Below are 21,366 nucleotides of genomic sequence, written 5' to 3'. Positions count from 1 at the left end.
GCAGTGCTGTATGGGTGAAATCCTGGGCTAATTATTTGGAGAAGAATGGAGTCTGATCCCTGCTCACCCTGACACTGGACACCAGAGTAAACCCTCAGGGGTCAGAGGGTGCCAACCAGGTGACTGCAGCGTCTGTGAGTCACCGCCACTCAGGGTGTGTAGTTAGGTGTGTGCAGCATCCCAGGACCTCAGGGGTCAGACGGGTAGGGATACCATCTGAACAGTGCGGAAGACCAGGGTAGATTCTTGTGTCCCGAACCGTCTGGTGGGGGATGGGAACAGGTTTGGTCGATGAGTTTGTGGGGAAGCAACCATAAGGCTGTGCTTTGTCCGGTGAGTTGATGGCCTCCTGGGCTCTGGGTCTGGGGTCTCCAGCCTGCGGTGCGGGGCCGTGCACAGATGCCATTTCTGGGGCCCTGGAATCTGTGTCGCAGTAGCCACTGATGGTTCCAGGCATCGCAGCCCTAAAGGGCCTGCACCCAGGAGGATTCATGCACTTGGAAGGGGTGGCTGTCAGGAAGGGCCTCCTGGAAGAGGCCGCCTTCTCACAGCCTGGACAGCGGGACACGTGTGACCTGAGCCTCTGAGGGGGATGGGGCCTCCCCAGCCCCGCTGTTCCCATGTCCCATATTTGGGCTTCCTGGGGAGGGCTTTAAAAAAAATCTTGGTTAAGATATTATTCATAGCCCTACGATTTGATGGCATTTAGTGCATTCCTAGGGTTCCCCGTTATCTTACGCCGGAACATTTCGTCTCCCCAAAAGCAACCCCATCCCCATCAGCCATCACCTCTTGCTCTCCCAGCCCCGGAGCCGCCTCCCCGTGAGTGGACGAGCCCATCCTAGACGTGTAACACACGTGGACTCCCACCCCGTGGGGCCTCCTGTGTCTGGTTCCCTCCCTGAGCGCTTTGGGCTGGGGTCAGTCCCCGGGGCGGCGTGGGGGGGCCTCGCTCCTGATCGTGTGCCCGTGCTCAGGGGATACATCAAGTTTGTCCGTTCGTCTCTGGATGGACTCTTGGGTTGTTCCCCCCATGGGGCTTCTGTGCTAGTGCTGCTGTGGACACGCACACACGGTTTCCATGTGGTTGTCCTTGCTGTTGTCCTGGGGGGGTGTCTGCAGTGGAGCTGCGGGTTCAGCTGGTGACTCAACTGTGTGAGGAGGTGCCGACCATACCCGCCCCCCAACCCCTGCTAGCGGTGTGGCCTGCTCAGACCCTGGACAGGTGGAGCGTCAGAGGGCCATCTGCAGAGTGGGCAGCCCTAGGTGCAGGCCGTGGGGCCATTCTGGTGGGACTGCTCTCTCCCCACACTGGGCTGGAGCAGCTGAGGTCTTCGGGGCTCTTCTGGAAAGGGCTCTCTGTCCCTCCTGCAGAGCTGTGGGGGTCCAGGGAGAGGAAGGGAGTCCTCATGGAGCCCGTGCGGCTGTGGCACGGTGCCTGGGGCTTTGTTCCTCCGGAGAGGCACGGAAGGTTTGTTGGGCAGACCGGGATAGCCTGGCCTTGCTGGGTAACGGAGCCCCGGCTCCTGCACACGGTAGGTGCTCACCCCACACTTGACCTGCTGCCCTATATACCCCATCGCTCTGGTCTCTTACAAAGAAAAACTGTTCCGTTAAAATGTTTAGAAAGCATCCTGATTGCGTTGTCCCATCGAAGCCCCCCGTCTCAGGGAGAGACCCTGGTGCTGTCACTGCGCACTGCCGGCTCGGGAGGGGCAGCAGAAAAGCCCGCCTCAGAGCCTGCAGTGTCCCCTGCGCGGCACCCAGAGGGCGAGCTTCCCCTTCCTCCTGAGCCGGGAGCCGGCTGTGCTGTTCTCACCAGAGGGTCGGCTGACGCCTCTGTGTTTTGTATTTAGGGAAATCCAACTTCTGAGGAGATTACGGCACAAAAACGTCATCCAGCTGGTGGACGTGTTATACAATGAGGAGAAGCAGAAAATATATCCTTCTGGCAGCTGATCCGCTGGAGCGCCAGGTCAGGGCCCGCTGCGGGGGGCTGGGTGGGGCTGGGACCTGCCCCCCGTGACCCCGTGGGAGGCTGGCAAACCCAGGAGCTCCTGAGGCAGCACCGCCCGGGTCGGAGGGCCCTTTGGGCCACTTCCTCTCGGCGTGGATGGGCCAGCAGTCGGCCTTGTCCGGCTGGTGCCCCAGGGCATGGACCTGAGGACACTCGGGTCAGCTGCTGGGTCCGTAGAGTGTCTTTAGGCCTCCTCTACTTGTGTGGGTGCTGAGGCCCTCCCTCCACCCCCTGCCCCGGAGTGGGAGTGCTAGGTCTAGGTGGCCCTGGGTTCATGGGGCCTCATGGTGAGTGCTCTCCTCGTTTTGCCCTTCAGGGCTGCTCTGTTTGGGGTACAACGCGGGCTGGGGAGTGTGTCATTGTGCAGGAATGTTCCCTGGGAGTGTCCTTTGTCCTTGCCTTTTGCCCTTTACTCTCTGGGGATGGGCTCCATCTCTTCAGGGCGGTGTGGCTCTGGCCCGCTCCAGGTCTAGCACGCAGGCCTGTGGGGCCCCGAGGTCTCAGCGAGCTGCTGTCTTCCCACAGAGTGCTGGGCTCAGGGTGATGGCCTTTCCAGCACATGTCTCCTCTGCCCTTGCTTTCAGGGCCACCTCTGCCGGAGACGGGGTGAGGGCTTTGTCCTCTCCTGCTGGCCTGAGACACTAAGCTGCTTCCAGGGTGGCTCAGCCACCCCTCGGCCTCCATCCCCCTCGCTCCAAGGCCCCGTCTTCCTCCCACTCAGAGCCCCTCGTCCTTCTGTGTTTCCCATCAGTTAGCATGCCCTTGTCCTACCTGCCCCCCCGCCTCGTGTCTCGCAGGCTTGGTCCCCTTGCCTCCTCTGGGGCTGGGGGTGGAGCTGGAGCTCCTTGGGGTGTTCATCACCTGGGGAGGGCTGCTTGTGGGTCTGGGGCATTGAGCCCAGACCAGGCGGCCACAGACCTCTACAGGTTGACTCTGGGAGGGTCAGTGGAGGCGCTGCAATCCCTCCGTCTTTCCTGTTGTCTTTGGGTGCTCCTGCTTATCTTTGTTAATGCAGCCGTCAGATGCAATCGAGGTCTTCTCCCCCAGGCCCTCCCCACGAGCATAGTCCTCTGTTTCCTGGGAATGTACCCTGCCTGGGGTGGGGGTCTCTGCCAATCCATGGTTTCCTTAGCACCGCACGTATATGGTGATGGAGTACTGCGTGTGTGGCATGCAGGAGATGCTGGACAGTGTGCCGGAGAAGCGGTTCCCTGTGTGCCAGGCCCACGGGTAAGTGCTTGCTGCTGGGGCCCTGTGGTTGCCCCTCCCTCCTGTGGGCTTCAAGAGCCAAGTCCTATGTTCAAACAAGTTTTTTTTTCTTTTCTTTTTTTTTTTTTTAATTTTAATGAGAGAGGTGGGGGGGCAGAGGGAGAGACAGTCTCCAGCAGATTCCCTGCTGAGTTCGGAGCCTTACATGGGGCTCAGTCTCAGGACCCTGAGATCACAACCTGAGCCGAAACCAAGAGTCAGGTGGTAAACCGATAGCACCCCCTAGGCACCCTTCAAATGGGCTGTTCTGATCGCCAGTGAAATGGAAGCTCAGATGTGTTTTTTAAGACTCAGCTTTGGCGGTTCAGCCTGTAGCACAGTGAGCCTGGCTGCTGTGGAGAGCAACCCCTCTGCATACCTCCCTGCCCTGCTGTGCTCACTGCTCAGGTGTAGAGACCTCTTGGTCCTTGAGAGCTCCCTGACAGTGCCCTGAACTGCCACCGGGCAGCTGGGCCTCATGGGGAGTCCTGCCACCCTGCCCCCTGTTGCTGGCCTGTGGTACGAAGAAATGGGGAGCTGGTAGGGTGAGCCTGGGTCCCTGGCCCCAGGGTGCGCTTCCGGGGAGGCTGCATGGTCATGTGCCTGACTGATCGGAGGACACAGGCCAGGCCTTGGGCTGACGGGGGGCATAAGGAAGGGCCGCCTGGTGGGGGAAGCAGCTGGGGTCCAGGGAGCCCCTCTCTGCCTTCCCCAGGAGGCTCGGGTTGGAGTGGTTGTCCATTGCCCTTGTGGGGCAGGAATTGCTTGGCTTGGCCAGCATCCCTCTGGTTCCCTGTTGGGCCACCCGTCCTGTCATTCCTGTTTGCCCGGCCCCAAGGACCCCCACGCCGTGGTCTTCTGTCTTTGCTCCTGCTGGGTTATCCCGGGTGGCTGTTGCACTGAGGGAGACCCGATGAACGAGACCGCAGCATCGGTGGGGGCACGTTATGGAGGTCGTGTCCCTGCAGGTACTTCTGCCAGCTGGTAGATGGCCTGGAGTACCTGCACAGCCAGGGCATCGTGCACAAGGACATTAAGCCGGGCAACCTGCTGCTCACCACTAGCGGCACGCTCAAGATCTCCGACCTGGGTGTGGCTGAGGTGGGTGCCCGTTCTTTAAGACCTGGGGTTGGGGGGGACCCGGGGGCTGCTCCCCAAGGGCCGCTCTCTGAGGGCCGCTCCTCAAGGGCTGCCTGGCATCGCTGCAGGCCCTGCACCCCTTTGCCGAGGACGACACGTGCCGGACGAGCCAGGGCTCCCCAGCATTCCAGCCCCCTGAGATTGCCAATGGCCTGGACACCTTCTCTGGCTTTAAGGTGGACATCTGGTCGGCTGGGGTCACTCTGTAAGTGCTAATGGGCCTCAGTCCCCCCGCCCTCCCCCCTCTCAGGGGCCCCTCCTGAGCAGCGCTGAGTGGGCACCAGGGTTCTGTGGGACCCTCTCCACTGCAGAGATGCACGGGCCTCGCCCAAGCGCCGACAAATGCTCGCCGTGTCGGGCAGGCCCCAGTGGGCCCTCCCCTCCCCTCTCCTCCGCCCCTGCTGCAGGGCAGCTGCTGGCCGGTGTGGTGATCCATTCTACTTTTTTAATTTTTTGAAAGGCATTTTATGTTATGTGTTATTGTTATTTGATTGATTGGTTGTAGCTTCCACACAGGGCATTGAGTAGCCCAGTGCAGGGCTTGAACTCACAACCCTGAGATTGAGAGCTGAGGGTAAGAACAAGTCAGACACTTACTCGACTGAGCTACCCAGGCACCCCCGTGTTATTTTACTGAGGGATAATTCACGTAGTACAAGAGCCACCTTTTTAAGAGCTACAATGCAGTGGGTTTTGGTATTTTCAGAGCGGTGCAGCTACCTCCACCATCTATTCCAGAACATTCCAGTCACCCAGTATGAGGCCCCACAGGTGCGGGGGGTTTAAGGCTCCTGTGCCAGGCTGGTTCCAGGCCAGGGCCGCGGGAGAAGCCCCAACTGACCGGGCCTCTCTCCTTGCCCTCGGGGGCGAAGCTATAACATCACGACAGGCCTGTACCCGTTCGAGGGGGACAACATCTACAAGTTGTTTGAGAACATCGGGAAGGGAGACTACACGATCCCGGGTGACTGCGGGCCCCCGCTCTCGGACTTGCTGAGAGGTGAGGCCCTTGAGACGGCCCCTGTGGGGCCGGAGGTGTCGGGAAGGGGCTGATGGGGGCCTTGGGGGTGTTCTGCAGACCGCTGGCCTCTGGAGAGCTGCACCTCCTCTTGCAGCCCGGCCCCGCCCTGGCTACGGGCCCCAGTTAGTGGAGAGCGGCCGGGCGGGCTGACCCTTGCCTCTGAGGCTGGGAGGGGCTTGCTGGCAGCTTTAGGCCTTTGTTCCACCCTCTGCTGACACTCCCACCCCCAGGAGGGAAGTAGCCGCAGTACCCCAGCCCCCTCCTCCGGAGGCCCTGGGCCTCTTCCTGCTGCATATCCCTCCCTGTGCGGCAGGGGGCGCCGTCCGTCCACAGCGGCGAGGCCGTCCAGTTGGGCCCACCAGATGGCGGGGCACAGCTGGCCTCCTGACGTGGGGCTCGAACCTGTTCCGCTGAGCCGGTGTGTGGTGATGGCACACGTGCACGCCCCTAACCCCCAAGTGTCCCTGGTACCTGACAGGCTGCCTCGGGTTCCGCTCGGGCATGGAGGGAGGAGCTCACGGGGAGCCCTCAGTCCTCCCCCAGACCGTGTGTAGCAGAAACCGTAGATCCTGTGACCCCACAAGTCCTTGAGAGTTTCTGATAACGGAGTCAGGTGCTGGTTACGTTTTGGTGAGAGTGAAGCAGAGCAGGAGCTGGTCGGCTGGGCCCCGGGAGCTGGCCCGGCAGGTGCGGCCCTGCCCCCGTCCCCCGGGCCGTGCCCCAGCCTGCCTGCAGCTCGGCCCTGGCCTCCCTTCTGTCCCCCAGCTGTTGTCGCGTCCGTCCTCGAGTGCACCCCCAGCACAGCCCTCGGCCCTGAGGCCCGCTCTGTGGGCGGGGGGGGGGGGGGGGGGGGGGACCGTGGAGACCGGCCCGGGGCAGTCGGGCTCTTTCTCAGTGGGCGCCAGCTGACTGGGGTTTTCTCTAAATGAAGCTTCGTTTGCTCGGTTCGTTACTGCACTAAGTCTTGTCGGGGCTAGAAACCCCCGTCGGGCTGATGACACACCCCCAGTCCACGTCCCAGTCCCCAGGGCAGGCAGCGCGGCTCCATCCTTTCCTGCACAGAGGCCTTTGCCCTGAGGCTGAGGGCGCCGGCCCGCGGTCTGCACCTGTGCCTGTGCTGCTGCCAAGCCTGCGCCAGGGCCTTAGTGTTGGGGTGCTCGCTCCCGAGGCTCTTCCCAGAGCCCGGGCTGGGCGGGCTGGCTCCCTGTGGCTCCTAGAGCACCACCCTGGCCCTCAGGCCTGATGTCGGTCCTCCTGCCTGCGCGCTGAGCACTGAGGCCACGACCCACGATCTTACCTCCTCTTCTGCCCCACTCAGACCTTCAGGTTTTTGAGCCCCTGGCTCTCCAAATCGCCACGCATGTCCTGAGATCAAAGCTGCCCTCCATGTGGGTGAGGTGCAGAGCTCTCGGAGCTGTACCCCTCACCCCCCCATCATGCTTGGGAAGCTCCACCCTCCCCCGTGGAAGGGGGAAGCAGAAGCTGCGGGCTCCAGGGTAGGACCTGCCCCTGGCGCCGCGCTTGCATGAACATCCGCCGCGTGTTGCCTCATGGCCTCCCGTTCTCTCCTGCTGTCTCAGGGCCCGTGGGGTCCTGGCTAGGAATGTTGGTCACCAGCATCACCGGCCTGCTGGCCCGTGCCAGCAGACAGCAGGCCTGCCCGCGTGCTTCGTCGGCCTCCGGCCCGTGGGCAGGTTGTGCATCCTGGGATGGGACTGTGCTGCGTGAACAGCATTCCCCGTCCTTTGGCCATCTTCCCGCCATCCCCACGGCCTGCGGCTTTGCTGCTTTCTGCTGGGCGGGCCCGTGGGGCGCAGGGCCCAGACAGCCCCTCGTGGTGTGGCAGGGCCTGGGGCTGGACTCCACCCGTGTGCCCCACGCCGGGTCAGCCTGTTGGTGGAGGCCAGGACTGGGCAGGGTCGTGGAGGGGTGGGGCTGGAGGGGCTCCACTCACACTTGGCAGCGGCGCCGCCTCCTGGGGGTGCCCTCTGCACACGGGCTGGGGCAGGGTGGGGCAGGGGCTGCGTGCCCAGCGCTCACTCCCCGCGGCCCGCTGCTCTTCCGTCAGGGATGCTGGAGTACGAGCCAGCCAGGAGGTTCTCTATCCAGCAGATCAGACAACACAGGTGAGCGTCCCCGTGGGGTCCTCCTGGGGGGACGGGGATGGGGGCCCTTTCTGGCACTCGGTCTCCTGCGTCCTGAGGACAAGAGCTGTGCAGGGGGCTGGGCGGGCCCACAGGCCACCTGACTGGCCGACTTCCACAGCTGGTTCCGGAAGAAGCACCCGCCGGCTGAGGAGCTGGTGCCCATCCCGCCGAGCACAGACTGCAAGGACCGCTGGCGCGGCATGACGGTGGTGCCCTACCTGGAGGACCTGCACGGCTGTGCCGACGACAACGGGGAGGAGGACCTGTTCGATATCGAGGACGACATCATCTACACTCAGGACTTCACGGTGCCCGGTGAGTCCGGCAGCCGCAGGTGCCTTGTAGCTTGGCCTCGGCGTCCACCTGCCCCATGGCAGAGGTCACGTCCCCGCCGGCCCTGACCTGACCTCAGCCCCGGAGGGCCTGCCGCCGGCATGCATAGCCCTGGGGGTTGTGGCCGGCTCTCCCCTCCACCTCAGAGGCAGGTGGGGATCCTGGAGGGCAGAGGCCACCGGGGCGCCCTCCTATGCCCTGGGGGGTGCACACCATGTCCTGCCAGGTGGCGAGAGATGGGGGAAGCCCTCTGATGGCCCTGAGAGGGTCCAGTGGCCCTCCTGGTGCCTGGCTGCCCACCCTGACGCATGTCGCCTTGCTTCCCCAGGTGGCGAGGAGGCGTCTGAGGCAGGGCTTAGAGAGGAGAGAGGCACGCAGAAGAGCCAGTGCTCAGAACTTTCTGGAGAGGAAGCTGAGGCCGGGGACGCAGAGGAGCTCAAGGCCTTAGTGTAGTGCTGCCCTGCCCCTTGACCCCCCAGTGCTGCCCGGTGCCTCAGAGGCCAGGCCTCAGCACCCCCCCACCGACCCTCACTGACCCTGCCAGGTATCTGAGGGAGGCCAGGGCCACTGCCCCTGCTGCCCGAGCATACCCCCCACTCCCAGTGTTCGCTGTTCTGTTCTGGGGCCCGTTTGGCAGGTTCCCATCATAAATTTTTGCCCCACTGCGTGTGTGTGGGTGATACTTGCTTCCCTTTCCCTGGCTTGTTTGCCAAGCGTTAGGTTTTTATTGTAGGAAAACGGGTGTGAGGGTGGCCTGTGGTGGGTGGGGCCCCTGGGAACACCCCACTCGGCAGTAGTGCTGGGCGCCCAGGGCTCTTTTCCTGGCAGTGCCAGGCAGGGTTCATGCATCCACGCCTGCAGGAGATATGCTGGGGGGTCCGTGGTGCCCGTCCCAGCCAGCTGCAGGGCCATGGTGAAGCTGGCACCTGCTGGACCCCAGGGTGCTGCAGCTTTGGCTCAGCCGTTTCCCTACAGGGTCCTGGGGCCCCGAGTCCTGGCCCTGGAAGCCCTGGCCTTTTAGAGGCCTGTCCCCCATCTAGAACAGGAATGAGGTGTTGCGTCAGGTCCTCGGGAGTGACCCCTGCCGGCGGGCCGTCCGCTGTCCCAGCAAGGTGGAGTGAGGACCCGGACAGATCCCCAGAGCCTCGCCAGACTGCTGACTGCAGATACTGGCTCAGCCGGTGTGAGAGGCCAGGGCGGCCTTCCGTGGCTGCGGACAGCTCTCCAGGCTGGAGGCAGATGCCTGGCCCGACACAGTTGTGCTCCGGGACCGGGGCCACCTACTCTGACCTCTCGTGGGTCCTCCGTGAGCTGTGCTGGGCCCACGTCCCTCTTCGCTCCAGTCCCGGTGGTGTGGTCACCCTCAGAGGCTCTCACTGCTTAGCCTTGGACTCCTGGGACTATCCCCACTGTGCAGAGCTGCCACCCACCCTGAAAGCTGGGTGCTGGGCATTGGACCTTGGTGGGTGGTTGTGGACGATGCCCCGGCCCTTTGAGGATAAAGAGGCCAGATCCCCAGCCCAGCCCCCCACCAGCCATAGTTGCTGTGCCAGTGGCTGGGCTCCGGGTGGTCCGTGCAGAGCTGCAGTACCCAGTGCCCACTGGGTCCCTCCTCCATCAGAGCAGCCCACCTGACCCCCCCCAAGAGCTCTCCCTGGCAGGAACCTGTCATCAGTGAGGCGCTCTGACCTAGGATGCTGCCTGTGTGCATTGGGGTGGCTTAGGGCAAGAGCCTAGAGGCTGCTGAGTCAGATACCGGGGACCGATGGCCTAGAGGGGGCTCTGCTGGAGAAGAGGTGGACTGCAGGCGGCTGGGGGCAGCTTCCCACTCGTGTCCCGGGAGGGCGGGCTCTGGGCAGCAGGCCGATTTTCTTTGTGAACTGAATGAGCCCCATGGGCCTGGGCGGTTGGCTGACCCCTGCACGCCTTCCTGCCTCCGTACCTCGGAGCATAGGAACGCAGCCAGGCCCGTGGCCCCCGGATGCCAGCAGGGGCTGCTGCTGCCTGGTAGCAGGTAGGGGCACGGCAGGCCCTGGGCTCTGATCTCTGCATCCTGTGCCCAGTACGGGGAGGTGAGGCTGGCCTAAAGGGGAAAGCTGAGTATTGCGCACCTGGCCGGAGCCCAGCCCCTCCCAAGCCCCACGGGGGCCCACTGAGGCCTGGCCTCCACACAGGTGAGCGGGCCCAGCCCAGAGCCCTGTGCCCCAGGACCCTGGTCCCTCACCATGTGCTGGGGTGGAGGGTGAGTGGAGCAGCCCACGCCCACCTGAGTGCAGAAACACGGCTCACACGTGAGCAGGCAGGTGAGCATGGGCTGCGCCCCCGCCTTGGCTGGCCAGCTCTGAGGCCCTTGCTCCCTCCAGCTGGATGAGGGGCCCTGCAGGCAGGCCCTGGGCGGGGCGGGCAGGGCGGGCGGTGGAGGGGCCGGGCGGGGTGGGGGTGGGGGCAGGGTGTTGGTGTTGGGCCCCTACCAGCCCACACTCGCCCTTTCCCTCCTAGGACAGGTCCCAGAGGAGGAGGCTGGTCAGAACGGGCAGAGCCGGGGCCCCCCCAAGGTGGTGTGCATGAACGGCACAGAGTCGGCCCAGCTGAGCACCAAATCGAAGGTGGAGCGCCGGGCCAGCGCCGCCTCCAACCCCGCCCGCAAGGCCTGCTCAGCCAGCAGCAAGATCCGCCGGCTGTCGGCCTGCAAGCAGCAGTGAGGGTGGCTGCCCACAGGTAGGCTGCTGTGGGCACCCGTTGAGGGGGGCACCTGGGATCTGGGTCGGAGGGAGAAGAGGTCACTTTCCCCAGGACACTGGCCATTCGGGTGGGGGTTGGGCAGCAGCTCCCACATGCAGGCGGGGGCCCCCCCACTCGGCCTGTCCAGCCAGCCGTAGGCGATGCTGGACTCAGCCCAGAGGCATAGGAGGCACCGCATGGATGCGTGGGTCTTCGGTTTGGCCCAGGCTGTCACCCCGGTGACTGCCCCCCCTGGGTTGCCCCTGCCTGCCCCAGTCCAAGAAGGCGTGTGTGGTGGGGCATCAGGCCCATGGGTGCTGGAGACCCATCATCTGCTCAGGGTGCAGGCGGGGTACCTTCTCCCAGGGAGCTGCCCCCCCCCCCCCTTCCAGCCCTGCAGTGCTTACCTGCCAGCATCACAACCAGCCAGGTGGTTTGGGAGGCCCCCAGGCCCGGCTTCCTCTGTGGAGGGTGGTGCTTGACTCGACCCGGCAGGGAGGGAACTATGGGGTGGCAGGCGCCTGGCCTCTCTGGACATCTCACAGCCCCATATGAGCAGGCCTCAGTTTCCCTAGCCTACAGCGGGCCCCAGGGTGGGGTGTGCCTCCTGGGATGCAGAGCATGCGTGCTGGTGCGGGAGTGACCGGTCTGTTCCGTCTGCAGCCCGTCTCATGGACCCCCAGCCAGGTGCCACGGCCCAGGTTCTCAGCCTTCCCGCCGACCGCTGGCCCAGGCCTGCTGCCCAAGAAGGCCACCACCGCACCCTCCTTGCCGACCGCCCCTCGGGAAGCCGGGGGCCCTGGAGGGCCGTGGCTGGGGGACAGCAGGGACTGAGGTCTGGCCGCCTCCTCATGGCCAGTGGACACGACCTCCTGTTGACTTTGCAGCCCTGGGCCGAGCCCCTTCCCCGGGCCCGGGGAGGAGGGAGAGAGCCGGCGAGTGGGCCCTGTGGGAAGCCCTTGCCATGCACTTTATGTTCAGACTACTGGTTCTCGCCCCACCCCTGACTTCTTTTTACTCTGCTCCACGTTAGCGCCTCCCACACCTAGTGATGTGTTCAAACCACAGCCACAGCAGGAGCCGGTATGGAGAACAGGCCTGCCAGCCAAGATGCATGCCCAGAGCCCAGGGGAGCCAGGCGGCTGCCTTGTTTTTGTTGTTTGGTTGGTTTTTTCTTTTTTTAAGAAAAAAATAAAGCAGGTGGATTTGAGCTGTGGTTGTGAAGGGTGTTTGGGAGTTGTTGGGTGGCAAGATGTCCTGCGGGCTGGGGATCTGAGTTCAAGCCTGGGCCCCTTGTTTGGCCCTCCCAGCTCAGGAGCAGACTGGGGTCTGCAGGTCTGGCGGGTGGCGGGACCCGGGCCGTGCTGGACATCAGTCCCCTCGGTGGCGGCCAGTGTCCCTCTCGCAGCCCCAGGGCCCCCCAGGCCGCAGCGCAGCCGCTAGGACCTGACTGCGGGCCCCGACCCTCTTGCTAAGGTCTCTATGCGCCTGGGTCCCCAGAGAAAACCCGGACTAAGCAGGAGTGTGCAGTCAATATTTATAATCCACCAGAAAACACGAGAAACTCCATCACTGGATGGTACACAGACGGCACGAAGCTCCGGGGGCGGCGGGCGGGGCGGCTCGGCCGTGGGCGCGGGCTGCCCCATCTTTTGGCAATAAATAAAGCTTGGGAAACTTGAAACCTTGGCCGTTGGGGTGTTGTGTGTCTCCAGACGCTAACGAGTCCTGGCAGCTCTTTGGACGGTGCGACCGCGGCGGGCGGGCGGCCCACTCATGCTCGGGGCGGCGCGGGCGCGGGCGCGGGCGGGGGCGGCTTATTGCTCGGAGGGGGCGCGGGGGGCGCGGACTGCCGCGAGCACATGCCGCGGTGAGGTAAACAGCTTCGGGGGTCGGCGCCCCCGCCCAGCGGGCTCCGTGGGCCGGGCCGGGGCTGTCCGGTGCCCCCACGCGGCCTGCCCGCCCCCTCCGGTCCGCCCCCCAGGAGAGGCCGCGGCCGAGCGCCTGGGGCCCGAGGCGAGCGCGAGCGGGGCGGGCCCGCGGCTTAGGCCGGGCCGTGGTCGGGAGACGTGGGCGCGGCGGCGACGGCCAGCGCGGGGGCCGCGGCGAGGGGCTGGGCGCCGCGCGGCGGGAACAGTCTGTCCTCGAGGCCGGCCGCCAGCTTGTCCAGCAGCGTCCCCGGGGGCCCGCCGCCGCCGGGCTCCTCCTCGATGACCGGGATGGCGGGCACGGCGGGGTCCTCGCCCGCGCGGCCCTCGGGCGGGCAGTCGACGCTGTCGCCGCGGCGCAGGGGCGCGCGTGGGGGGCGCGGGTCGGGGCCGAAGGGGGCCGCGGGCGCGGCGGGGACGGCGCGCGCCCCGGGGTCGCTGTGCTGCCGGCCGCGCTGCCACTGCTTGCGCGCGTGCGGGTGCGGGTGCGGGTGCGCGCGGGCGCGGTGGCGGGCGGCGCAGGGCAGCGCGTCGTCGAAGTGCGGGTCGTGGCGCAGGAACTCGTGGAAGAGCGCGTCCGTCTTCTCGTCGATGCTGTAGTCGCGGCGCGGGGCGCGGCGGGGCCAGGCGCGCGGGCTGCGGGGCCGGGCGGGCGCCTCGGTGGACGCCGGCGCCGCCTCGAAGCTGCTGCCCACGGTGGTCGTGCGGCCGGCGCTGGTGAAGGACGAGCGCTTCTCGGACGCGCTGGGGAGCCCGTCCTCGCCCGCGCCGCGGCCCTCGATGCTGGCGTAGCCGCTGTCCATCTGCAGCAGCTTCCGCGGCCCTCCCGCCTCGCTGTCCGCGGGCCGTGGCGGGGGCGGCGGCGACGGCGACGGCGGCGGGAACGTGGGCGCGGCGGTCCCGGAGCCCGAGCCCGAGCCCGAGCTGTCGCCGCTGCGCACCGAGTCGCGGTCGTTGCCGCTGCTGCTGTGGTCCGAGGCGGCAGCCGCGTGCAGCTCGAGCGAGGCGCGCAGGCTCCAGATGTCCCGGTAGATGGTCTGGGCCTGCTCTGGGCCCGAGTCCCGCTCACCATCAGATTCCTGCTGCTCGCCCGCGCCGCTGCGCTCTTGGGGGGACTCGGGGCTCGCTCCTCCCGCGGCGCCCGCCTCCTCGGCTGCCTCTAGCCTGCAAGCCAGGCCGCAGCAGTCAAGGCTGTGCGCGCCCCTGCGTTTTCTCCCCAGCCGCCCTGACTCTGGGTCTGGAAGGGGGGGCACGGGTGGGGACCCCCTAGGTTTGGCCAGGCTCTGCGGAAAAGGAGTTCTTTTAAAATAAACGCTGCCAGTCCCTGCTGCGGGGTATGCGTTCTGGGTAAACCTGAGCCTTCCTGGCACCTGCTTTTTGACCAGGTCGTTTTGACAGCGTCTGACCAGAGCACCTGCTGGCCTTGCAGACGGCAGCTCCTGCCCTAGACACACCGAACATTCTCCCGTGAAGCTCTCTCCCTAACGTCTCAGCGTAGAAGGGATTGGCCGCGGGCAGACCGGACCAGGTGTAGTCCTGCTCAGCCTCTACTCCTGGGCTCCAGCACCCTGCTACCCCCAGCCACTGGGAGTAGGGGGGTGCTGCTGGTAGAAGGGGTCACAGGTTCTGAGAAGGGGCGTTTCAATGCCTCGGGCGCACAGGCAGGCGGGAAGGAGCGCAGGGCCACCGCAGAGCGCATTGGGCCGTGGATTCCACCAAGAAGCAGTAACATCCAAGCAGGTGCACGCCCCCGGCAGCCCTAACTGGGCGGGCATCCCGTCCTGGGGACCCTGTGGCCATCATCCTGGGCCCCACCTGCCCCTCTATCCTTACCCTGTCCCCCCCTGTTCCCCTCTTCTGACGCATGCTGGAGAGGTGGCCCCAGCAAGGCAGCTTCCAGGGGGGATAGTGGAAGGGGGGAACGTGACACGTCTGCAAGGTGGGGAGAGCCCCCCCCAGGGTAATGTGGGGGGCACTGGGTGCGGCTGGGGCCCACAGGTCCACCCCTAGCACTTCTATCTACTGAAAAATACCTGCCGAGAGTGGGGGATGGGCTGGTGGGGCTGGCCAGAAAGGGGTGGGGGGGCGGGAAGGCCACAGTGTCGCCTGCGCTGGCGATGTATTGGATGAAGTCCATGTGGGGGGCGTCGCCCTCCTCCTGCTCCGTGCTCTCACTGGCTGCCCGCTGCCGCTGGAAGTGGTGCCGCTTGGGGGAGCCTGTACAGGGAACACACGTCAGCCGTCAGCCGGCTTAAGTCCCAGCTGCCCGGGGCCCCACTCCCACCCTAGACCAGCAGGCACCAGCCTGGGCCAGGTGAGCATACACCCGGCATGCAGGCGCAGGGAAGAGCCAGAGCAGGTGTGAGCTGGGCTGTCAAGGTGGTAGCGGTACCCCGGAGCGGCCCTGGCCGCGGCAGACTCGTACCGGACACCTGATGGCGGGCCCTGCTGAACTCAGTGCAGGAGCCGGACCGCGTGGGAGAACCAGGGACAGGCTGGCGGGGGGCCAGTGGGGGGGCTTCCTGTGCCAGCTCCGCCTCCCCCGTGGGCCCCTGAAGGGCCTGGGAGAAGCTCTGGTGGGAAAGCCTCAGGGGTAGGCAGGATAGTCACCCAGCAAACAGGTTCTGGGCACCTGCGCACCTGCACTCGACCCTAATTACCCGCAGGAATCACGAGCGCCATCTCGGCTCCCAAAGGCACGGGCCCTCCCCTCCCGGCCTGGAGCCAGGCCCCAGCAGGAGGGCTCGCAGCCGCCAGTGCCCCCTCCCCTCCCCTCCCCTGGCGCTGGGCCCCCCACCTCCCCGGGCAGCAGGTGCCCCACGGCCTGTCCCGTCCTGGCGCAGATCCCTGGGCACGGAGAGTTAGACGCCCGGGGGGGCCACCGCCCAGGACGGCCGCCTCCTTGCCCCGACACTCACTACAGCTTTGGGCTGAGGATAAGGAAGCCCCGAGCACAGGGCCCACGTGACCCACGTGACCAGGGGTCTGCAGGACTGGTGGGGACGCTGTGGCCCGCGCGCCAAATGGGCCTGCAACCTGGGGTAGCTAGTTTTATGGGCGCACGCCTACGCTCACACGCAGACCCCGGCTGATTCGCAGCACCGGGCCAGACAGGCTGACGGCCCCTCCGAGCGCACCCCCGTCTCGTGCCCTATAGAAGTCCACCAACCTCAGCTACGCTGTGACAACCCCCCGGCTTTCCTGGGGCCACGGTATGCGGCCAGCCGGCGGGGAGCCCGTGGGCGAGGTGCCCCTCAGCGGCACGGACCCCTGCATGGGTGCAGAACCTCCTTCCCTGAGGCTGCGTGGGGCGGCACCTGCCTGACGGCCGGGGCTCTGGTTTCTCCCAAGGATCACCGCTCACCTCTGGTATCCAGGCTGGATGCCCGCTGGCTGGGGTCCAGCTTCCATTTCTTGACCTTGAAGTAGGGGCTCGCCCCGTCCAGGCTGGCGTGGCGCCGCAGGCGGGTGAAGAACTGCAGGACAGGTCCTGCCCCGGAGCCTGGGCCGGCCTCCCCGGGCCCGCTCGTGGCCCCCGGCCCCACGGCCATGGCGCTCCTCGTACCTGCGTCGGACTAGAAGGAAAGCGGAGCGCTCTCAGGCGCAGCCCCTCCCCTCGCTGCCCCCCGAGCTGGCCGCAGCCTGGGCCCCGGCTCTGCACGCCCGTGGCGGCTGTAGCCCTGCACTGTCCCAACGCGCCCCACCCAGGGTGCAGGGGGCAGACAGCTCTGGGGGGGTGGAAGCTACATGAGCCGCGGCCGCGCTGTTCCCCCAGCCCCAGGCCGAGCAGCTCCCAAGGGTGAGCGTCCAAGAGCACTCGTGCCTGGTTTGGGCCGGGTCCTCACCGCACGCTGTCCCGCTGCCGCAATGCTCTGAGTGTGGGGGCGGGGGGTCATGACTGTACCCCGCGGGCCGCCTAACCCCCCTCTGCCCGTGCAGGGGAACCAGGAGGAGCAAGGGGAGCTCGGTGGGGGAGGCCACGGGCTGACCTCTGTCCTGGAAGGGGGCAGGGAGGGCGGGGGCCGCTCGGGGGCCCTCACCCGGGTGCCTTCCCCGCAGTCGCTGGATGCCAAGGGGCTGATCTCGAAGTCGGCAGGGCCCACGGCTGAGCTGTAGGGGTCACCTGGCAGGGCGGAGCTGGGGCCCACGGAGCGGCCGGTGAGGGCCTTCCCCGGGGGCTGGGGAGGAAGCAGCAACAGGTCAAAGAGCACGGGCGGGTGAGGGGGGCGCTGCACCCGTAGCCCACGGCGCACCCCGGCCAGGCCCCCTGCCCCTGTCCCGAGAGGGGCCCAGCCCAGAGAGTGGGGAAGGGGGGGCCGCCCTCGTAGTCACCTGGAATATGGCGAGGTTGGCCTTGGGGGCCGCGACGGCGTGGGGGGGGGGCGTTGCGCTGGCTTCACCCAAGTCGCACTCGTGGATCGTGATGATCTTGAGGGGTGGCAGGTGCAGGTGGGTGAGGCGGGCGTTCTTCAGGTGGTGGAAGTCCCCCTCCGTCAGGGTGTACCTGCGCCCGCACGGCTGCCTGTCACCACGCCAGCCGGCCCCGCTCAGCCTGACCGCCAGGGCCCCCGCCCCCGCTCGGGGAGGGCCAGGCCAGCACCCACTCCCTGCCCCCGGGGCCGGGCCCCCCTGCTGCACCGCCCCTTACCGGCGGCCCTTGTCCTGCGACTTCCGGCTCTGCTCGAACAGGGCCGCCTCGTTGAAGGACACCCGGCGGCCCGTGGAGCTCGTGGACAGGAAGCGCTCCGTCTCCGCGTCCTGGCCCTCCGGGTCCTCCCCCCTGAAGTCGGGGTCTGCGAGGAGAGCCAGAGGGTGGGCCCCGGGCGGGCCGTGCCTGCTGCTGGGCGGGCGGGCGGGGGCCGGGGCGACTGAGGGCTGGGGCGGGGCGGGGGCCGGGTGGGCACTCACACTCCCGCTCACACACTCACTCGCTCAGCACGCGCCTGTGAGCACCTACGCGTGGGCTCTAAGGAAACAGAGATGAGTCGGAATCGAGCTGCGCCCAGTCTGGTGGGGGAGACAGACAGACACAGCCGGTCAGGCGGCCCGAGGGGGCGGGCGGGGGGCGGGCAGGTGGGTGGGGGCGGGCCTGGCGGGGCGCCGCACCTTGGGCTGGGTGGGCGCCGTTGTCCAGGTAGGTGGTGGTGGTCTTCTCGGCTTCCTCGGTGGCCCTGGGGAGGGACCGCAGGGCAGCGAGGTGGGACGGCGGCCAGGCCGCAGGACCGTCGCGCACACACCGCGCCCGGCCGCCCCGCGCGGGCTCGCCCCCGCATGCTGCGAGCACACGCACGTGCGCACGTGTCCCTCCCGCCGGCTCACGCGCCCAGGAAGGCGGCGGGCTGCCCACCTGTCGAAGCGCCGGTGGACCTCCCAGCAGCGCTTGCACAGGAGCAGCACCCCCGACAGCACCACCAGCGTGCCGCCCACGAACAGCGACAGGACCACCACCAGCAGCACGTAGTTGTCCCCCACCGGGTCGGGCTCCGCCTGTGGGCCAGCGGGGGTCAGGACCGCGGCGGCCGGGCCGGGCCGGCCCCTCCCCCCCGCCGCACCCCGCACTCACGGTGGGGCTGCCGGTGGCGTTGTCCCACCTCGAGGTCAGCGCGGCCGTGGCCGCGGCGCTGGCGGCGGTGGCCATGGAGGGCGTGGGCTGCATCTGGGCGCGGGACGGGCCTGGGGGGGCAGGGCTGCTCAGCGGCGGCCTCCCGCTCCGCGCCGCCCCGCCCCGCCCCGCCGACCCGGGGGCGCGGGGAGCCCCGCGCGGAGGGACGAGGGGGCCGCGCGCGGGGGCCAGTGGGGAGCTCGGCGGCCGCGAGTCACGACTGCGGGGCGTCCTCGTCCTCCTCCAGGGCCGGGGGGGCCGAGAGGCCAAAGAAGGCGCATCTGCTCCCGGCCCCGAAGCACCCGGTTCCCATGGCGACGGCGGGCGGCCGCGCGGGGGGAGGGGGCGCGGGGGAGGGCGGCCGCCGGCGGGGCGCGCGGGGCCGGGCGGCAAGATGGCTGCGGCGGCCGCGGCCCCTCGGGGACACTGAGGCCGGGAGAGGACGCGGCGGGGGGAGCAGGCCCCGGGCGGAGCCGCGCGTCCTCCGCATCCTCGGGGAGGGGGCGCGTATGTAGGTCGGCGAGCGCGGGCCGCGGAGGGGCAGGGCCGCGGGGACGGGGACGGGGATCGGGACGGGGATGGGGACGGGGATGGAAACGGGAACGGGGATGGAGACGCGGACGGGGACGGGGATCGGAACGGGGACGGGGACGGGGACGGGGCCGGGGCCAGCGCGGCGACAGGCGGACTCCGAGGTAGGCGGGGACCGACCCGCAGGCGGATGCTCCCCGCGGGCCCGCCCCTGAGCCGCCGCCGGCCCCGCGCCCGCCGGCCCCCCGACTCGGAGACGCCATCGCCCGCGCCGGGCCGCACGGGGGAAACTGAGGCCGGGCCCGCGCCCAGGCCGCTCCCGGGGATGCAGGGCCCGCGCCGCCCCCGCCCGCCCGCCCCGCCGTCTCCGGGCCCGCCGCGCCTACCTGAGCGCCGGGGCGCGCGGCCCACGCGGGGCGGGCGGGCGGGCGGGCGGCTGCGCGGCGCTCCCGGCGGCTCCGGTGCCCGGTGGCCGCGGAGCAGGCGGAGAATTTATGAATGGGGAGCGCGGCGCGCGGGGGCGGCGGCGCGGGAGGAGGCGCGGCGCACGTGACCGCGCTGGCGGCCCGCCCGCCCCGACCGCCGGTGCCACCGAGCCGGCCCGCCGCCCCCGCCGCGCTCGCCGCCGCGTCTGCTCGCCGCCGCCCCTTCCCTTCCGGCGGGAGCGGGGGGCGGAGCCTGCGCCGCCGGACGCCCCCTCCCCACGCCGGGCCCGAGTCCCCGCCCCCCGCGCCGCCGCCGCCGACCCTGCGCGGGGTCCCGGGGGACGCGGGAGGCGGCGAGGAGCCGGGAGCGCCCGCTGGCCTCCCCCCTGTCCGCAGCCGGGGGCAGGGGTGCTGTCGGCCTGGTGGGGACCAGCGGCCGCGAAGCTCAGGGGCTCCGACCCGCGCCCAGCCCGCTCCTCCGCCCTCAGGGCGTCGTGCCTCGTCCTCCTGGACGCTTTGGACCCCCTGCCCCAGCCTGGCCCCCGCTCACCGCCCTACGGGTCACCCCTGCTCCTCCAGTGAAAACTCGCTGCCGCTGCAACCCCAGGGCCTTTGCACTCGCTGGGCCCGGCTGGCCCGTTCCCCACTCTCTCCAGCATTCACCCCCCGGCCTCCTTTGACCCTTTCCTAAGTGGCCAAGTCCCAGAGCGCGTCCCCTCAGCCGTCTTGGGCAACGACAATTCCCACCCCACGCTCCGGTCCCCTGCTCCTTCCCAGGGCCCTGTCGCCCGTTACTCGCTCCGGTGGGCTGTGTCCCTCCTCACCCCTTCCTCTCCCGCAGTCAGGTGAGTTGGCCCAGGGCGTCGCACAAGGCTGGCACGTTGGAGACAAAATTGTGCTTAAGCGAGTAAAGACCCGGGAGAAGCGGGCTTGAGGGAGCAGAACTGAATGTGCAAAGGCCCTTGTCTGAGGTGAGAGTAAGTCTGTAGACGGGCGGGCTGCGTGGCGGGGAGCGAGGAGAGCCGTCGGCTGCGTCCCCGCAGCAGTGACACGGTGCCCTGGCCGAGTGCGAACCCGACTGCAGCAAGGACAGGGGCGGGGGCTGCGCATCCCAAGGCGGCAGTGGCTGTAGGGGCCCCACTGAGCACACCTGGAGATTTCCAGGCCGGCCCGAGGCTTGCGGCCTCAGTTTACCCCCTGGCCCGCCTGCAGTAGGAAGTGGGGAGAGCCTGCCTAGCGGCTGGGACCGAGAGGCGGACCGGGGAGGTGGCGTGGGCTTCCCGCCATGGGGGCCCGGGCCTGGGAAGACGGGGCTGCGCCCAGGACGCTTCCCCAGAAATGCGCACAGGGCTCCCGCTGCACACGCGGCCCAGGAGCCGGGGTCCAGGCAGGCCCGGCCCTTCCTGCTGGGAGGCAGGGAACGGGGCGACACCTGCCCCTGACCCCGACCCGGGCGCGACCCTGCCTCCGCGGCGGCCTGCACCCCTCCCCTCGTGTGGGCCCCAAGCCCGTCCGACCCACACTCCGCGTTTTGCCGGAGACCCTACATGTGGGCCCCCGGGGGTTGGCCCCGGGCGCCACCTGCGTGGACGCGGGGGCGAGGCGGTGACGTCAACGCTGCGAGCGAGGCTGCGCGAGCCGAGGTGACGTCAGCGGAGCCCTGGGCCGCCCGCGCACGCGTCCGTGCGTCAGCGGCGCGCGGGGGCGGGGGCCGGGCGGGGGCCGGGCGGGGGCCGGGCGGGGCCGCGGCGAGAGCATCTCCGGTCGCGGAGCGCCCTCTGCCGGCGCCGTCGGGAGTCGCATCCTCGCTGCTCGCTCCGCCTGCGCTGCCCTCCCGACACGGCTGCGTCTCCGACAGTCGCAGCCGACCCCATCCCGGACCCCGACGCTGCTTTCCTTTTATCTCAAGTATTTTTGGGGGCTTCTAACGTGCCATACGATTGGGGTACTACTCGGTACACTAAATGTTTGGTAAACGTCCGCACACCGGAGCCGCAATCTTAGTATTCACCTTGATGGCTCGAGCGCCCGTTGTCCAGCGAGCGCCCCCAAAATCATGAATTCAAGTGACCGCTGCTCCGCGGAGGTTTCTGGTCCTTCCCATTGACATCCATCCCACCTTGCCACCCGGAGGGCCGCTGGGGCTGGAAGAAAACTACGATCCCCAGCATGCCGCGCGCGGGGCGCACTGCGTCGTTGCCAGTGTCGCGCGCGGCTCGCCGGGAGTCGTAGTCCGCGCGTGCGCCGTTGCCC

General features: G+C 68.1%; 2 protein-coding genes across 11 annotated transcripts in view; one reads left to right on the top strand and one right to left on the bottom strand.

The window, feature by feature from the left end:
- Positions 1-12,311, top strand: part of STK11 (serine/threonine kinase 11) — a 20,260-nt gene extending 7,949 nt beyond the window's left edge. The window contains exons 2-10 of one of the 3 annotated variants that reach the window (XM_025456688.3): positions 1,857-1,940; positions 3,158-3,247; positions 4,234-4,366; positions 4,474-4,610; positions 5,278-5,405; positions 7,495-7,552; positions 7,692-7,888; positions 10,411-10,624; positions 11,291-12,311. In XM_025456688.3, the coding sequence (XP_025312473.1) occupies positions 1,857-1,940; positions 3,158-3,247; positions 4,234-4,366; positions 4,474-4,610; positions 5,278-5,405; positions 7,495-7,552; positions 7,692-7,888; positions 10,411-10,624; positions 11,291-11,660 (1,411 nt within the window). In that variant the 3' untranslated portion in view covers positions 11,661-12,311. Of the gene's footprint in view, positions 1-1,856; positions 1,941-3,157; positions 3,248-4,233; positions 4,367-4,473; positions 4,611-5,277; positions 5,406-7,494; positions 7,553-7,691; positions 7,889-8,234; positions 8,451-10,405; positions 10,625-11,290 lie in introns of those variants that run through there. The other 2 variants (XM_025456689.3, XM_049098201.1) reach the window with 2 other exon arrangements.
- Positions 12,151-21,366, bottom strand: LOC112666173 (CACN subunit beta associated regulatory protein). 8 transcript variants are annotated; one of them, XM_049098197.1, is made up of 11 exons: positions 21,125-21,366; positions 18,119-18,228; positions 17,903-18,042; positions 17,662-17,726; positions 17,513-17,562; positions 17,204-17,348; positions 16,888-17,059; positions 16,545-16,733; positions 15,920-16,130; positions 14,589-14,772; positions 12,151-13,719 (listed from the first exon to the last, which is right to left on the bottom strand). In XM_049098197.1, exons 1-11 carry the CDS (start codon positions 21,169-21,171, stop codon positions 12,672-12,674), a joined length of 2,361 nt encoding a protein of 786 aa, XP_048954154.1. In that variant the 5' UTR covers positions 21,172-21,366; the 3' UTR covers positions 12,151-12,671. The 8 variants fall into 8 exon arrangements, with proteins under 8 accessions (XP_048954154.1, XP_048954157.1, XP_048954155.1 ...); XM_049098200.1 differs by having other exon boundaries at positions 16,888-16,983; positions 18,147-18,228; XM_049098198.1 differs by lacking the exon at positions 17,513-17,562.

Source organism: Canis lupus, chromosome 20 (assembly GCF_003254725.2).
Source record: "Canis lupus dingo isolate Sandy chromosome 20, ASM325472v2, whole genome shotgun sequence".
NCBI classification, from domain to species: Eukaryota; Metazoa; Chordata; class Mammalia; order Carnivora; family Canidae; genus Canis; species Canis lupus.
The sequence above is the reverse complement of the archived record's forward strand: the minus strand, read 5'-3'. Positions and strand labels throughout refer to the sequence as shown.

Coding starts and splice junctions, on each gene's coding strand:
- LOC112666173 (XM_049098197.1), bottom strand. CDS start 21,171: ATGATTTTGGGGGCGCTCGCTGGACAACGGGCGCTCGAGCCATCAAG. Junction 18,043..18,118: donor ACGCCACCGGCAGCCCCACC/GTGAGTGCGGGG, acceptor GCTGGCCCACAG/GCGGAGCCCGACCCGGTGGG. Junction 16,131..16,544: donor TGCCCCCTTCCAGGACAGAG/GTCAGCCCGTGG, acceptor CTTTCCTTCTAG/TCCGACGCAGGTACGAGGAG.